The sequence below is a fragment of the Rhea americana genome, unplaced genomic scaffold (genome assembly GCF_003343005.1).
Source record: "Rhea americana isolate MKP2758 unplaced genomic scaffold, rheAme1 scaffold_145, whole genome shotgun sequence".
NCBI classification, from domain to species: domain Eukaryota; kingdom Metazoa; phylum Chordata; class Aves; order Rheiformes; family Rheidae; genus Rhea; species Rhea americana.
The window spans coordinates 1,900,495-1,914,516 of record NW_028185539.1 but is presented as its reverse complement, the minus strand read 5'-3'; the positions used below and the strand labels follow the sequence as shown (position 1 = coordinate 1,914,516).

Below are 14,022 nucleotides of genomic sequence, written 5' to 3'. Positions count from 1 at the left end.
TTCTTCCCAATGTGGTCACGTCTACTATACAACTTTAAATGGTACTTCAACTAGCTGCATGAGTTTACTGTATCGATGAAGTATGTGTTCATACATGTCAGGCCAACATCAATAGACCTTAAATGTATGTTTCCCAAAATGTCTGTGGAGAATTGATCATTTTTCACCTAGCAGAGGGTGGACACCATGCAAGAAAGAGGCTCAACTCACTGTCTGATCAATGTCTGGAAAAATGTTATTGGATGACAATGGTGTAAGGGAGACACCTCAAAAACTGTAGGAAACACCATGAGAGGGTACAACCAGGTAACACATGCTTGTATACCTAAAAAGAGATCTTAAAAAGGGAGGGAGGCTAGTAGAAAATAGGAAGAGGCAGGGAAGAGAAGGGAGAAAAAATAAGAAGTGATTACCTACTTAATCAGTCCTACCAGGACACATTTCTTTTAAGTGCTAATCATCACACAAACACAAAATACTAACCACATCTTTCTTGTAAAGCACTTCCAGGATGTTACTAAGCAATTGGCAACAAGCCTCCAGATCTTCTTGTCTTTCCAAGTGATACTTCAGCTGATCCGTCATTGTTGGCAGTAAGATTTCCCTGCAATCTGCACACAAAATACAAGGTTATATGCACAGCTTTAAATAACTTCAGAGCATCACCTAAATATACAACCTGCTTCAGGGCCTATAAAAGACAAAATTTTAGTTTCAAGTTGCAAGCAAATTAAAATAGAGTCGTTAGGTTAAGAATGCTTGGACAAACAGTATGTTTTCTTTCCCCCTGCAGGCCTCAATTCAGCAAAGTGCTTGAGTAGTCTCTCGCTGCTGTTGACTGCCTGTGCTTAAGAACATCGATTAATCAGACCCATAAAACACGACTACACAAAGTTTACATATAAACACAGCTTCACACTCGCTCCACAGGATGAATGCTGGCAAGGCACGTCACACTTTCTTCACCTTACCTGCACTTGTAATCAAGGCAACGTAGTCTAAGAGTACAAACATAATTTACCAAAACGTGTGATGCAACTTAGATTAGCATACAACTGAGTGTTTTTGAATCTTTCTCATCTCCATGCCTTCTTCAGAAGCATTTCATGACAGTAGCACACTGTGTCCCTATACTTATATAGCTGATCATTTGGAATAGTATCCTCAAGATGACAGAGGAATACATCAGAACATCTCCTTCAAATCAGAAGAGTCAGAGAGACATCTTGTTTAGCAAATGCTATAGTGGTTTTGCCCAAAAATGCTCTAAAGGTATTTTATGTTCATATTCAGCTGTAGCTTGTAGAAGCTCTGTACCATACACCTATTTCAGAAAGGGGAAATAAGGGCAAGATGATGACCGAGAAATCAAGAATGTAAGGTAAAAACTGAGGACTGATGCTCCTACACCTTCCAGCAGTAACAGCCTCTTCCATCTCTGCCCCTTGGGAGGTGGGGGGGAGGGAGGGGAGGGAGCTTCATAAGAAAGGAGTCTTTGATCAAAGGCTACCAGAAGCCTTCAGCCAGTGCCATAAAGTCCAACTGCAACAGCTTGAACAGGCCACTATAGTTTCAGCACTCCCAGCTGACCACAGAATTTGGTCTCATGCTAGACATGAAGGAGTTCCAGGTGGAGCACTGGCTAGGACCACATCCCTCAGCTCTGTGGCAAGGTACCTGCACAAAGGCTGGAGCCACACAAACTGCACAGTGGGGAAAGCGTCGCTGATGTTAAGAACAATCGAGAAACAACGTGTTGTGGTGCACGATAGGGACGGCTCCCTCTCGACAAGATAGCAGAGAGGGACTGAAACAGCAACAGCCTCATCTACCTTGTAAGCTCACCCAGGAAAAATGAAAACAACTGTGTATAAGCACATCCAATTTCTAGTATTTCAAGAAAAATATTCTTCAGTTTCAAGTAACTCACAGAAGAACAAGTTCACTAGGAATGCCTTAATGGGCTCTCATTGAAAGAAACTACTTTGAAGATCAGTTTCTTCAACGCAGAATTTTCTACTTAATGCTTCTTGGTCATTTAACCTTCAGCTTTATAGCTCTAAAAGGGAGAAGTCAGTGCAAGTTGAAGTTTTCGCCTCAAAAAAAAAAAAAAAAAAAAAAAAAAAAAAAAAAAAAAAAAAAAAAAAAAAAAAAAAAAAAAAAAAAAAAAAAAAAAAACACACAGGCATTAGATCTTGCCACACATTTAAATCGGGAAATACGTCTAGCCATGAACCCATCACATTCCCTCATACTCATTTTCATTAATACCTGCCCTTAACACAGAACTGCATTCCAAAACAACCAAATGTAGTACCAGAGACACATCTTCATCCTAAGTTCCCATTATTTGTTTTTATCTATTCATTACCTCTGGATCTACATAGATCCTAAATGTGAAAGTGGATGGTGATCTCTGCTATTGGCCAAAGAGAACTATCAAATCTGCAGTGAAAAATTCAGGGAAAAAAATCAGAAGAAAAACCTTAAAAGAAACAGGACTTTTTGTTACACTATGACAAGAAGTATAAAAGCAGAGCAGGTACCACTGAAAGGCCTTATTTACAGAAATATTCATTAAATTATCTATACAAAGACGAAGTCTCATAACTGCCTTAATATGGCAGTGAAATATGTACATTTAAAGAAGTAATCTGATGTCATAGTTTAAATGCATAATCTTAACTAAAAAATAGCACCTCCTCAGGCAGAAAAAAAAATTTCTCATTTAAGATCCAGCTATTACATAAAGACTTTTTAGATATTGACTCACCATGGATGTTAGTGTCATCATTTTTATACTCATTTTAAACTTCTGTCCCTGAAGAAAGCAGCTCCTTTAGCTGTTTCAGTCCTTGACCACTCATGCCTATCCCAAAATTGGTTTCCCTCTCTGTCTAAGTACTTAGAGGGACCTAAGGCAAGAGGAATCATCAGATAGATATAGGTCAGAATTAACTGCTTATTTTCCATATAACGTTAAGTACGACGAACTCCCTAGTTCAGCTCAATTTGCTTGTCCCAGAGAGGTGGAGGACAGTGCTGCAATCGGAAAGCATCTATCAAAGTGAAACTTTAGGTTATGTCATCTTATTGGTTTTGACTGACTATCAAAGAAAACAGGCAGATTAAGAAAGACACAATGGAAAGATACAGCCCCCTCTTTTCACCAAATACAAGGGAGAGGAACCCTTCTGGCACATAGTTGCTAAGTGCTTCAGCAGAGACATGCTTCGTAAAGCCTGGGAGGTGAATCAATCTTTAATGACTTACAAAGGCCCTTAATTAGAGCTCTGAAAATGCTTCATGTCCCCGTTAAGTCCCACTACTAGAGAACGGTCAAAGATCAATTTAATATCTGCAAGCATGCAGAAAGCAAAAATTGCAGCTATGTAACCTTTAAGAGGGATTGTCTGCAGTACAAATTAATCAATAGAGAAGGTATTCAAGTTGAATTTCTGAGGAAGGAGAAACTAATTGGTTTGTCATACTACTTCATTTGGAATTACACTATCTATACAAAAGACTAAGATTTTTGGACAGACTTGACAACACCCCTCAGCCATCACTTTACTGTCTCCGCCTTCCTAAACATCAGACTTGTGATTATCTGCTGTTTGGTGTGCAACTCTTACAGGTTATATAATATGGGAAGATAAAGCAACGGGTCAAGGTGTCCGGGACACAGGAACATTAAATACACATCCCTGGAGCACAGCCAGGGGAAGAAAGCTTGTCCAGAAGTAGCAGTTATTTGATCCAGCATTTATTTGTATCTCAGGACTTCCTCAAAAATCAAGTGCTGATAAAAATACACACATATCAAACATACTCCCAATCTTGCAACGTTGTGATTTGCTCGTGAATAAGTAAATCAAAAATTTGCAGGTACTCCCAACTTCTCCTGTTAAGATGGGGACAGCTTTCCCAGACTTAAAGATCCAATCTTTCCCAGATTACCACCCCAGTCACCCAAAGAAGTATGCAAGCACTATCACTGTGAAATCCTTCTAAAGATTATCTGTCCTTTTAATTACTAATGGAAATTTTGGGCTACAGAAGAAACACTAGTGGTACACTTCCTTTGAAATAACCTGAAAGGAATAAACACTAACAGAAAATAGGAAAGAAAAAGATATGATTACATTTCAAATGAAAAATTGGTGCTAATCAGCATCGCACAGGTAATAGAAACATTTACATACTGGATGATTTTTACATGCAAGTTTTAACTTTTACGGTCACTAAAGGCCTAGTTTTAGGATCACAGAATAATTTGGGTTAGGACGGACCTCCAAGGCTCATCTAGTCTAACCTCCAGCCCAGAGCAGGGTTGCTTCCCCATTTGAACAGGGCATCGGGGCCTCCCAAACTCTTTTTCCGTGGCTAAAGCAACCACATTCAGCTTGCTGCCCACCAGAACCCCAGCTCCTTTCCTGCAACCTTGCTCCTAGCCCTAGTCTACATCCAGCACTGCTGCACAGGGTTATCCCACCCCAGGTACAGGGCTTTGCATGCGTCTCCAGGGAGCTTCATCAGTTTCTTATCTGCCCATTTCTCCCATCTGTCAAGGTCACTCCAAATGGCAGCCTTGCCCTACAGCGATTTGGGGTCACTTGCAAGCTTGCTGAGGGCACACTGCATCCCTTTGCCCAGGCTGCTGAAGACGCTGAACAGGATCAGTCCCAATAATTGACCACAGGGGAAGATGATCAGTAACTCAACGCTAGCAGGATTTCCATCACTGAATACCACTTCAAGTCCACTTCAAATCAAGTTGGTTCAACTTAGGACAAACAGATGCAGACCCCAGAACAGAGCCTGGTGACAAAAAATTACCAAATCAAGTGAGGTAAGGACCAAGTAGAGTCTTTTGCATTCCACATGACTTAGCTGTCAGGCATTTGTTAGTTATTCCAGTAGATCAGTAACTTTATCCCATTGGTTCTTACGTCATACAAAATTTGAAAGATCTTGGCTTCATTTTGAACTGAAATATAAACAGCTACTGAATTCAGTTACTGAAACAGTCATTTCAATTTTATGGATTGTTTTGAGGCTTTCTGGATAAGTCTAATGAAATGCACAAGAACCAGAAGGCAATGAAAACCAGTGATGGAACCCATATAAATATTTTTATATAAATATATACTTTTAAACAGATTAATACTATGGTAGCACGCATCTTTTGCTATAAAGCTACTTTGAAAAAAATTGGTTGATCAACTATATTTTGATTATTTGGAAGTACAGAACAGGAAAGGTTAACCTTCATTAGACTGCCCGTGACAAATACCTCCCAGCACTGATTAATAGGCAACCTTGATAAATCTACAGTCTATAACACTAGTTTCCTGTTCAAAAGTCAGCTTGGAAGATTGCTCATAAGTATGATACACAATGACTACAGACAACAGTAATTCAACATCTGTTCCATCCTTTGGTGCACAAGTCCAACCCACAATGATGAATGTCACAAGAATATGCAGTGAGAATAAAATATTAAACTTTATAAAAGGATGCTCAGGAGGCATTATCAACTTAGGAGTATCCAAGTTAAGTTTTCAATGGAACACTCACATAGGAACTACATTACAGCTAAATATGCATAATAAATTTTTGCCAGTATTGTAGGGACACATAAACGCATTTCTTTGCTTTACAGTTCATTTAGTTAATGCAGACAAACAAAAATTATGCTTAGTAACCTTGCTCCTTTTACACAGCACAAAGATCATTTCAGTGAGAATTAAACAGTAAGAAATCTTATAAATGCTTTATGCTTTCTACTAGTATTTAATAGAAAAACAATTTTCTAATAGAGAAATCACTTGATTTTCCAACTATTTAAGAATATAGTAGTCACATGTCTCACTTTGTTATTAGCTTGAAGTCATCTGTAAAACAAAGCAACAGAGAATACAAACATCTCTACAGGACCAAAGAGATCACTGTTTACATAAAACCAAAATTTTCAAATTTTCAAAGACACTTCATTTAACTAAAAACTGCAAGTATTAGTGCATATTCACAGTTCTAAATGCGTTATTACAGAACTGTTTTACTACAATTTATAATTTCATACATGTATTTGTACACACTCTTACAAAAGACATACTTGCAAGATAACACACACTGTGATTACATCACTGTGTCGGGCGCTAATCAGAGGAGAGGTTCCCTGGGTTTGCGGGGCGGGGAGAAGGGAAGGGGGCACTGAGGCAATTTTTGTTATTTTGGAGGTGAGAAAGATACGAAAGGATAAAAGGAAGCAGAGCGGCTTATGGTCACAAGTTTTTTGCTCCACACACACAAAAATACCTTTTTCTGTGTATGCCACAGAGCTAGGTAAAATACTGCAGTAGTGGTAATTATTTATATATATATATATATATATATATATATATATATATATATATATATATATGGAGGATTATATATACATATTTATAGACATCTATAGGTACATATTTATTAATATACACTTACTAGTCATATAGAGGGATCTAAAATATTACATCTAGCAGTCATATATAAGGACATACTGCTACAGCTGAGCATGTGTGCGTACATACTTGCCTTAACACATGCTTGTAAGGCTCAAGTCTTAATTTTAAGTACCTTGCTGCATCGAGACCTTAACCACTGAGAATTCAAATGCTTTACAACATGCAAAAATTGCACCTCAGCGTAGACGAACACTTAGGTTTTCAAAGGCACTTCAGAAGTTAAGTGCCCGGCTTCTATACGGAAGAATTCTGGCAATTAATTTTCCTATCTACAGAAAGCAGAGAGAGAGTGAGAACAAGTCAACTGAGCTAATCCAAAGCACAGACTACAAAACCCCTTATTCAGGATTATGCTTCCCCCTGGTATCTCCACTCCTGGAATCTGCAAAAAAAGAGCAATCAAAAAAAATTGTCTAAAAAAGTGCACGGAAGAACACAGCAGTTTAGCTCTTGAAACCCTCTCAAAAGGCAGGCAGAACACTTATATCTTCCCTGTGATTCAGTTCTTGAAAATAGTTTTGTTTTACACTACAACAACTTCAACAATCATGACCAAATGACATTCTCAACAACCTTCCAGTACATGTCCTGTCATGTTAAAAAAAGGAACAAAAATTAGACCAATTTAAAGCACAGTTCTATGTGGTTTTCCCCGCCTCTCCATTCACACAATTGAGCATCACCACCATAGGGATTTTTCCATGCTTGCAAAAAACAAGAGGTAACATACGCTTTTCCAGAGGAAAACTCATTTTCCTAAAGCCATAATAGATTATTGATACAAACACGGACCGCGAGAAAAGGCAGATCATCGAGTATGTACAAAGCAGGCTTTGAACTCAATGAATATAACCATAAAAATGGGAGGAAACAGTTGTCCTTGTATTAGCGCAGAATGCTTCAGAACAGAGAATCTTCTCCACCAGTGGTATTTGAATATTTGCTATTTCAAGGCCAGAAGTCTGAAGCATGAAGATCTACTACAGGGTTAATCTATACAGCCGGTCTCTACGCAGGCCTCAAAAAACATGCTCCTGGAAGTCATCTGACTACTATTTTCCTATCAAATATACACGTACGCACTCTGTTCTACACTGCTCTGACTGACTAGCTACACACTGACTTATCTTTTTCCCTTCTGTACAAGGGCTCAGTTATGAATCACTGTTAGGACAAAAGCAACAAAGTATTAGGATTATACAGGATTTTCCTTCCAGGGCTGAAGAAAGCTTATTAAAAGTAAGTTCAAGTTCTACAAAGGAGAAAAGTTATCTTGATTTTGAGAAGGAAATAAATTCTTCACACCAAATGCATGGCCCATAACATAACCAGAAAACAAATGAATTAATTTTACAACCATATTTCACAACATCCTCTTTTAAGAGAGATATAAACTACAATACTATAGCGCATTCTTATCCAAAATGCCAACCTTACTCAACATACTTTGAGTACAAGCACTGTCTTGGCAATTCGTCACACCTACCTCTCTCAACCAAAAATCCTTATAAATTCTTGTCTTTTGAATTTTAAGTCCTCTCAAAACACCACAAAGTCTCCCTAATTTCCCAAGGAACAGGGCTGGAGCATTTTTCTCCAAATGTATTGATGAAATGCTATCCTATTTTCTGTATGTTTTCCAGTTTTCTATCAGTTCCACAATCCTGTATTGCATATTGCTCCTCAGGAAAGAAAACCTCATTTGTGTAATACAATACAGGATTAGTAAGCAATATTTACATATGAATATCTGATCAGTTTAAAATTAGTTGTACTGCTTCTGTTCCTTCTCATTTATTCAATAAGCTTGTTTCAGTAATAAGAACTTGGACCCACAGAGCGAGGAAAATCTGAGTTTAACAACGGCTGTGGCTATCGGCTTCGCTTATTTTCAAGTGAATGTTAGTGTTTCTGAAAGTTTTCCTGTACAATTCATTCTCTAGTCACAAACAAGGTACAGAATTATCAGCAGCAAGCGAAGCCTTTGAGATATTATTTTATCAACACAGAAGAGTATCTGAGGCCATATATAACTCTGCAAAAGGGAGGGCAAGGTAGAAATGCGTATCCTAACGTAAACGGTGCTAGCTCCAGTTCTACGCCATTACTAACAAACTTGCTTGAGTTTGAAAGCGTTATAATTAACACATTACATAAAGACTAAGATCCCTCTACTTACACCAGCAAAAGACTTTGTTAATATGTATTTTCTTTTTTACACACACACACACACACAAATACACATTCACATGCATATAAATAAAAAACCCCAAAACCTCTTCTGATAAATCCCAGCCACTGAAATCTTCAAAATCCATGAAAAGCAACAAGTAGCACATGACAGTTTCTTCCAAACAATATCTAAAATCCTAACTTCATCATTTTCTCAGCTGGGCAGCTTGCAATGCTGGGTAAGCATATCTATCAAGATCATACTACTCTCTCCACTGATCACCAAGCTCAAGCTTTGTTAATTTTTCAGAATGCTGTCTATACTACTGAATAAAATAAACAGAAGATAAAGCTGTCTAGAAAGCTTCAATTCCTGTTGTTTCTCTTCTCACATTAATAATCTTTTTCCAATCACCTTGCAATGCTCATTTCATAAACTAAACTTGTTAAATCTATCATTTTATAATTTAAATAGTAGATAAATTATATGCTGAGGCTGTCAGGCTTTACATTAAAAAGTGCCCTTCTGGGACTTTTAAAGAGCTTATAAAGCTCCTTGAAATTTTAAGCAGTGGTCATATTTATTGAATTGCTTCATACAGATCAGAAAGTGAAAAGACTGGACCTTTCCTTACAGCCCTCTCCAGTGTCTGATCCAGACATTATAATATAAAATAGCATCTGCATAAGTATTACACTGCTATTTAAATCTCTGGAGAATTCTCCATTGCTCGAAAAATTTCATGAAATACATCACCTATGAACACAAGAATGAGAAATTAGAACGAGAAGAGTGAGACAAAAAAAATAAATGGAGACCCAAAGTGTTTGGAAAGTGTTTTAAACTATATTCATGAACTTCACTTGTTCTGTCTGAATGAAAAATACCATCCAAATGTAAGGTTTGTTCTTTGAACATCATTCTTTATTGGTACCGGAGCAAAATCAGATGGACAACTTCAAATCACAAGCAAAGGTACAGAAAGAACACAAATCCACAGTTGCTAGTATCAAACTCTGCAATACCACATCTTTCAGGAATACAGATTTGAACTGCATCAGGCATGAACGAGCCCTGTGAAATTAAGGGGCATACGCAGCATGGATTGTGTTGGCTTTTTACTCTTTTGCTAACTGTAAAAAAAAAAATAAATAAATAAAAATAGATGGTAGCAGATCCAGGACAAAGTCACACAGATGTGGCCAGCCATTATCTGACCTGTCAGTACCAAGCCAATCCACCCAGAAATTTTTTAATATCGTTAAAGTCTGTTATATCAGCGCTTTGCATCACACGGCCACAGCATTCTCAATCTGACAGAAGAATCTTTCAAACTCCCTTTATTTCTGAACCATCACTGCTTATTAGCCCCTCACTATGTTCTTCTGGCAGCATGTAAACACTCAGTTTAGCTTCCTGTAACCTACAGTCATGTAAGAAAGAATGAAGTGTTTTACTACCAGTTGAGATAGCTGCAGGACAACCATTTGAACTTGTCTTTCACTTGCCTGCTAATTTAAAGGGAGAAAATGAGAGAGTATGGATGCATGGCACACTAAATGGTTTATACAGTTTTACTTCAGGTATGAGATAGCTTTATATGGAAAGAACAATGCTTCAACAGAACGGACATCCAAAACTTCCCTTTCCTGTAAAGCTTCACCGAGCACAAAAGCTGAAATAACAATTTATGAGAAAACCTATATTATAGTTTAAAAATTAGAATACACCAACAACACTAGATGCTTAGATCCTTTTTTAAATTAAAAGTTACAAGTTTTTGCTTTCATTTCTTTACAATTTGTGACCTGCAATAAATCGCAATTAGCATCTCCTTGCTTATTTTAAATCTTCTCGTCCTTCAAATGGAACAAGGTTAATTGGTTACAGCCTCCACTACTTTGGCAGCAAGGACAAACCTTCCACTACCAGGGGTCTGGAGACAGTGACAGCCATGACAATTTTGTAGCTCCAGTGGTTGTGCTTACCATGCTGCGTGAAGAGGTCGCTGTGAACTATTTCTATCAGACAGTACAGCTTCTGAATCGTGAGCCGGCTCACCGGAACATTTAGGATGAATTCAGTAAAAAGTTTGCTAGGTACAAAGGGACAATTAAAATATCTATTAATCTCTCCAAAATATATAAAAATATATCCAATAGCATAGTAGCAGCTAAACAACTGAATCCTTTTTGGACAAAAAACTCAGTTTTCCTTTTCCTCAAACTCAACTGTTAGGCAATTCACATTTCTCTGAACAATACATTTCTTATTCTTTTTTTCTTCTCTCTTTTCTTTTGCCTCTCCCTTTTACTCCAGTTTTACACAGGAGTTTCTCAGTTTCATTTATGCTTCATCATCTTAAGTTTCAATTGTCTGTAACATTGCCTCTTTACATCAATCATCACATACCCTTAACAGAATAATAATAATGACCATGCTAGAAAAGAAATAGAAAAATAGTAACAGAGTATTACAATATGTCACAAGTTTTCACTAACAAAAAAAACCCACACAGAAATGCATATATTTTAGGATGATAAGGTCTGAAACTTACCAGCTGAGCTCCTGGAAAACAGATTTTAAAATGTCCCAATAATTATCTACTAGTCCCCAAAAGCTCGTTTTTTTTTTATTAAGCCTATACTCAAAAGTATTATTCAATCTCAATTTTAGTATTATAAACAATGGGAGGAAAAAAAAAAAGGTACTGCTCAGGATAAATCAGGGCCAAATCTTGGTACTTCTCATTTGGTAGCTTTTTCCCCAGTAGTTCTATTATTTCATATCAATATTGTGGTTTAGTCGAGCAACTGTGTACCAGATGCACTCTGCAGTCCCAAAGGAAGCATAAACATACATTTTTAAAAGTTTACAGTACAGAGGACTAGAAGCTAAATTCCAGCTGCCTGATGACAGTGTTAACACAGTAAGATTACACTCACCTACTTCATTTCTATTTTAATTCCCCCTGCCTCTTTCTGAGGCATCACAACAGAGAAATGGACACAGATAACCTATACAAGAGTATATCAATTTAGATAAAAATTCACTGTTTTTCACAGTCCTGTTATGATGCTTTTATATTAAAAGGTTGAAACACACTTTTTTTTACTAATAAAAATGCTAAAATACTAGTCTTCAATAGGGTATCTCTCTAACTCCTTCCTATTATCCTCTCTATTTACTATTATCTGCATTTATGTGGTCCTAAGCTACTGAAATTTCTCCAAAAATAGGCGTCAATGAACGGTAACAGAGCTATTATGCTATTATGATTTAAAACAAATTCACAATTCAAAGAGTGATAACTTAGGGGTTATGTCAGTTACTTGATCGGCTAACTCTTGGCATCTTATTACATGATTTTACCAGGCAAGCTTGCAAGGTTTGCCAAGAAACGTCAGACCTCCACGCTACACATTTTACTTTAGAAACAGGGTACTTACGTAGCCCTGCAACCATTTGTGGCAGCAAAGAAATTTGATCAAAGTGATACAGTATCTCAGGTGATTAAACTTTATTGTATCAGAGCTTTAAGTCAGCAGTGTAGTTAATAAAGTTATATACAAAAAACTCTATGCTAAAATATATAATTTAGACCACAGTACATATTTCATTATTTCTACTTACCTAAGCTCCTTTGGATCAAATACTAACTTCACATCATTGACAATCGCTGGCAAGTATTTAAGTGCTGCCCCCTAAAAGATAAAAACAAACAAGACTGAAATGCACACCTTTTCAAAGCTGGAGGAAGGGTTACAAGAACAGAATCTCATCGTACGTTGCTTTGGCTAAATTACTCACTAGGCCTTCAGCTGAACCACTGTAACTCACTCTCAGCATAATTTATCTAAGGGATAAGTTGCCTAAGTTTAACACTCAATTAAAATGAATTGGTGCACAAGGCTTCCTAAGACACATTTCTCTAAACACTTTTTCTGCAGAGCTGGAAAAACTCTGTAGAGCTAGAGAAGCTCGTTCTCCTTATCCTCATCAGCCATGCTACAGTTGATTAGGTTTAAATCTGCCTCCACTATTTAAAAATAAAATAGAAATGCACCGTTATTGGCGTTGCCTGCGATAAATCCTTAGTAACCACTAATGAAGTTGCAGTTCTTCCTCACTCCCCTTGAGCTTCTGCGGTCACTCCATTTCATGGTATATAATGCAATGTTTTATAAGATACACATCTTTACACAGACGGGTTGAATGTCTTAACTATTCACATCCATATTAACTATTTTTGGTTTAGGGTTCTTGCCATTTCTTAGTAACAGTTACCACAGTTCTTAATTTATTTCCAAAGGAAAAGTTCTCTCGCTTGCATTATCAATAAAAAAAATCCAGTAATTAAAATCCAGTAGTTAAACTCACTGTCCAATTTAATACCAAACAATTCTAATGTGATTGTATTAGAATACATTTTTGGTTAGACAGCAAGAGTAAGCTGACATGTAATAACACCCAAGCTNAAAAAAAAAAAAAAAAAAAAAAAAAAAAAAAAAAAAAAAAAAAAAAAAAAAAAAAAAAAAAAAAAAAAAAAAGGAAAGAAAATTAGTCCACGCAAACAGTAATCTCAATCAAGTTTTTCTTCCAGCTTCTATTTGTAAATGGATTGCAATGTCACATTTCATCCTGCTTCTCCTCCTTATCTTATGTCCACAGTAAGATATATTTCAGTCTCATTTTAACAGCAGAGCTGAAAAGACATTCCACCTAAGAAAATCATTAAAAAGTCTTTTTGTGTTTTACTATTTAAGGCGATAACTTACACACATGCACCGTTTTTACTGAGGCTCGCCCAGTTCTTGCCTCCACTGTGCAAGACCAGAGGGGAACACTGTAATTCAAGTAAAGCCTCCAACAGCCAGATTTGCTTTGCTTCGCACTTTTTATTAAGAATATTGAACAGCTTGATTAGAGCCGGGTTTTAGCCCCCCAAAAGCAGAACGACTCACTCCCCACGTAAGGCAGGTTTGCTGGTTTCGCGCTTAGCGTTTGCGGTTTCCGTCCGAGAGCAGCACGTGCTCGCTGCCCTTTGAAATCAGCTCGTGAATCAGAAGGATGACGAGCCCTTAGGCTCTTCCTTTTCTCAGCTCCTTTCCAGTCCAAAATCCCTGATATCGCAAGTAATTACACATGCCAACTCCGTGGTCAGCAGGGTATTAAAAGACGGAGAGCTTCTATTTAGCAATATAGTTCTGGTATTAGTAAGAAGAGCCACAGAAAAAGTGAATCAAGGAATATTACCTCACAGGAATACACTAGTACTGGTGTGTTTTCAACCTGCTACACATTTCTACCACAACCCTAGTAACTTTAAATCGAATTACA

General features: G+C 37.2%; 1 protein-coding gene across 1 annotated transcript in view; it reads right to left on the bottom strand.

The window, feature by feature from the left end:
- Window positions 1-14,022, bottom strand: part of DOCK1 (dedicator of cytokinesis 1) — a 332,981-nt gene that overhangs the window by 204,343 nt on the left and 114,616 nt on the right. Inside the window, exons 24-26 of the mRNA XM_085299124.1 lie at window positions 12,316-12,386; window positions 10,671-10,777; window positions 484-611 (exon numbers count right to left, since the gene is read on the bottom strand). Of these exons, the coding sequence (XP_085155250.1) occupies window positions 484-611; window positions 10,671-10,777; window positions 12,316-12,386 (306 nt within the window). The remainder of the gene's footprint in view (window positions 1-483; window positions 612-10,670; window positions 10,778-12,315; window positions 12,387-14,022) is intronic.